The sequence below is a fragment of the Poecilia latipinna genome, unplaced genomic scaffold, assembly GCF_001443285.1.
Source record: "Poecilia latipinna isolate Pla-1442-1.1 unplaced genomic scaffold, P_latipinna-1.0 Scaffold860, whole genome shotgun sequence".
Taxonomy (NCBI): Eukaryota; Metazoa; Chordata; class Actinopteri; order Cyprinodontiformes; family Poeciliidae; genus Poecilia; species Poecilia latipinna.
Genome location: NW_015113476.1, coordinates 18,738 through 21,069, shown reverse-complemented (window position 1 = coordinate 21,069; position 2,332 = coordinate 18,738). Strand labels below are relative to the sequence as shown.

Sequence of the window (2,332 nt, the reverse complement as noted above, 5' to 3'; positions counted from 1 at the left end):
ATATAATTTATTGTTGTAAACTAAAATATGGCAACATTTTCTTTCACTAACTTTAGAAAAAAAAGCTAAATTTTAATAACTCATAATTCATTGAGCCATTAGGAATAATAAGTACCAACTACACTGAAACAATCCAAATAAATTGTGTTAAATGACCTTTCTGCTCAAATTAAATGCTTAAGCACAATATAAAAAAAAAATAACAAAAAAATCTCTAAAAAAATTTATTGCTACATTTTCTGTCATTTAGCAAATATAAATAATTTGGGTTATTGTAACTGGCCTGAAACAGAAAAAACCAATAAATTAAAAACGGCTTTAACTTCAAACTGTAACAAACAAACAAACAAACAAATAAATAAATAAATGTGTCTTTTTGGTTTCAAATGCAAGTAATTTTTTTTCTTCCAAATTTAGGCTTTTAATAAAACGTTAGATTCCATTTTATGACAAAACTGTGTAGTTTGAATATGAAGCACTTTCCAACCCTTGGAAACACCTAATTGAAATTCAAGGATTTTCCAGCACCTGTACGAACCCCGAATAAAGAAACACAGAGACCCACCGAGGTCAGGTCTGAAGATGACTCGGGTTTGGAGACGTTGTGGCTGTTGAAGAAAATGGATTTTCTTTCTGAAAGGCGCAGAAGAAGAAACACAGAAAAACAAAAGATGAGTTTCTCATCCCGGCCTGCACGTGGCAGCAGAGGTCAGCAGTTACAAGGAGTCACACAGGAACCCAAAGTGAGTCACTTTAAAATATGGATTTGTTAAATGCAGCTGCTTAGGGTTACGGTTTGCTTTGTGTTTGATTTGACACATCAAATGTTGATTCAGAAAGTAAAATTTGCAGAAAAAAAACAACAAAAAAAAACAAAAATATGACATTATGCTTCAGTGTTGTTCTTAAATACTAAACAAAACATGAAAACAGCTGCTGGGAAAACTTTATTCACAAAATTCACAAACTGTGCTTTAAAGAAGAATCTGCAAAGTGAACTTTTTAAGAGTAAAAGTTCGTCCAGGTGTTGAAATGCAGAAATTACGTAATGCAGGAGGAACTGTGATGAAAGGATGAAACTGCATTTTAAACCTTCACTTTCCTTCTGTTTTTATATATTTCTTATTTCTCATTTTCTGAAGCTGTGGAGGAAAAAAAAAATCTAAGTTCATAATGATCTAAATGTTTTGCAACACAGACCAAAAACTTCAAGTAGACAAAAGTCATGGATCACAAAACAATGAGATGTTTTCAAATTTAAATATTAAAAAACATGAAATTTTCCTGCTAAGTAATAAACTGAATGAGGACATATTTAATAGAACAAAGTTTAATATTTGTTGTGGGGCAAAATGTATATTTATTTTGTATTAATTGTTGCTCTGAGGTTATTGTTTTATCACCAAATTGAATTTTTTTGAGTCTGTATACTCGATTAATAGTTGACTGTATAGTCCAGTTAACGATTAATCTGATTAATAGTTTCGGCCTTACTTTTTATTATCAACTTTTAAAACATTTAAGAAAACTATTTGTGCAGTTGAGCCAAATTTCTGCTATTTAAAATCGTCCTGAGAGCCCAGATAGCTCCCAGTATCTACCTGGTCCAATCCCAGTGAGGATCCTGCTTCAGACTGAACGTAACTGTCTGTGTGCAATGACAAACAAAGCAGCTTACTACACTGCAAGTGAAAACGCTTTGCATAAGGGCCTCTACCGTACAACATGCAAATACGGGAGCCATCCGTCCAGGGGACAGCCCTGCTGCTGAGGAAAAGCCGTGTTTACTCTGAGCAGGGCTAAAAGCTGCTGCAGCCCTTAAAAGGCCAACAGCTGCAATCGCAGGGACATTCAGAGCCGCTTTATGAGCTCTTTTATTGGGTGATCTGAACAAGCAGAGCAGAATGTACCGACGGACCGGTGTGGATGTGCACCGTCTCTGGACTCCTTAGCCGCTTCTCACCTGCAGGCCCAGCAGGGAAGTTCTTCAGGGAGGGCCTCTCCACCACGGTGTAGGAGTCCCCCACCACAAACACCTTGTACAGCACCGCGTTGTGGTTGATGAAGCTCTGGATCACACACGGAGGCTTCACGTCCTTCAGGTCCTCTTCACTGAAGATAATGGCCATCTGAGGAGAGAGGAAAAATGTTAAACCTGAACCCACATCAGTGCTGGTCGCCATTTTAATGGTTTATTAGATTAAAATTAGTTCCAACTAAGAGCCTCAGTTAGACCTTCTTTCAGTGGTGTAGTTTGGCCGCCTTCCAGCAGAGGGCGCCGCTGGTCGTTTTAAGCGGAGCCAAACAGTTGAACAGAAACAAAGATGGCGGC

General features: G+C 37.3%; 1 protein-coding gene across 1 annotated transcript in view; it reads right to left on the bottom strand.

The window, feature by feature from the left end:
- The window catches only part of itpk1b (inositol-tetrakisphosphate 1-kinase b), a gene marked incomplete at its 5' end in the record, with an annotated part of 24,818 nt that overhangs the window by 8,445 nt on the left and 14,041 nt on the right, over nucleotides 1-2,332 (bottom strand). The window contains 2 exons of the mRNA XM_015048091.1: nucleotides 508-633; nucleotides 1,919-2,129. Of these exons, the coding sequence (XP_014903577.1) occupies nucleotides 508-633; nucleotides 1,919-2,129 (337 nt within the window). The remainder of the gene's footprint in view (nucleotides 1-507; nucleotides 634-1,918; nucleotides 2,130-2,332) is intronic.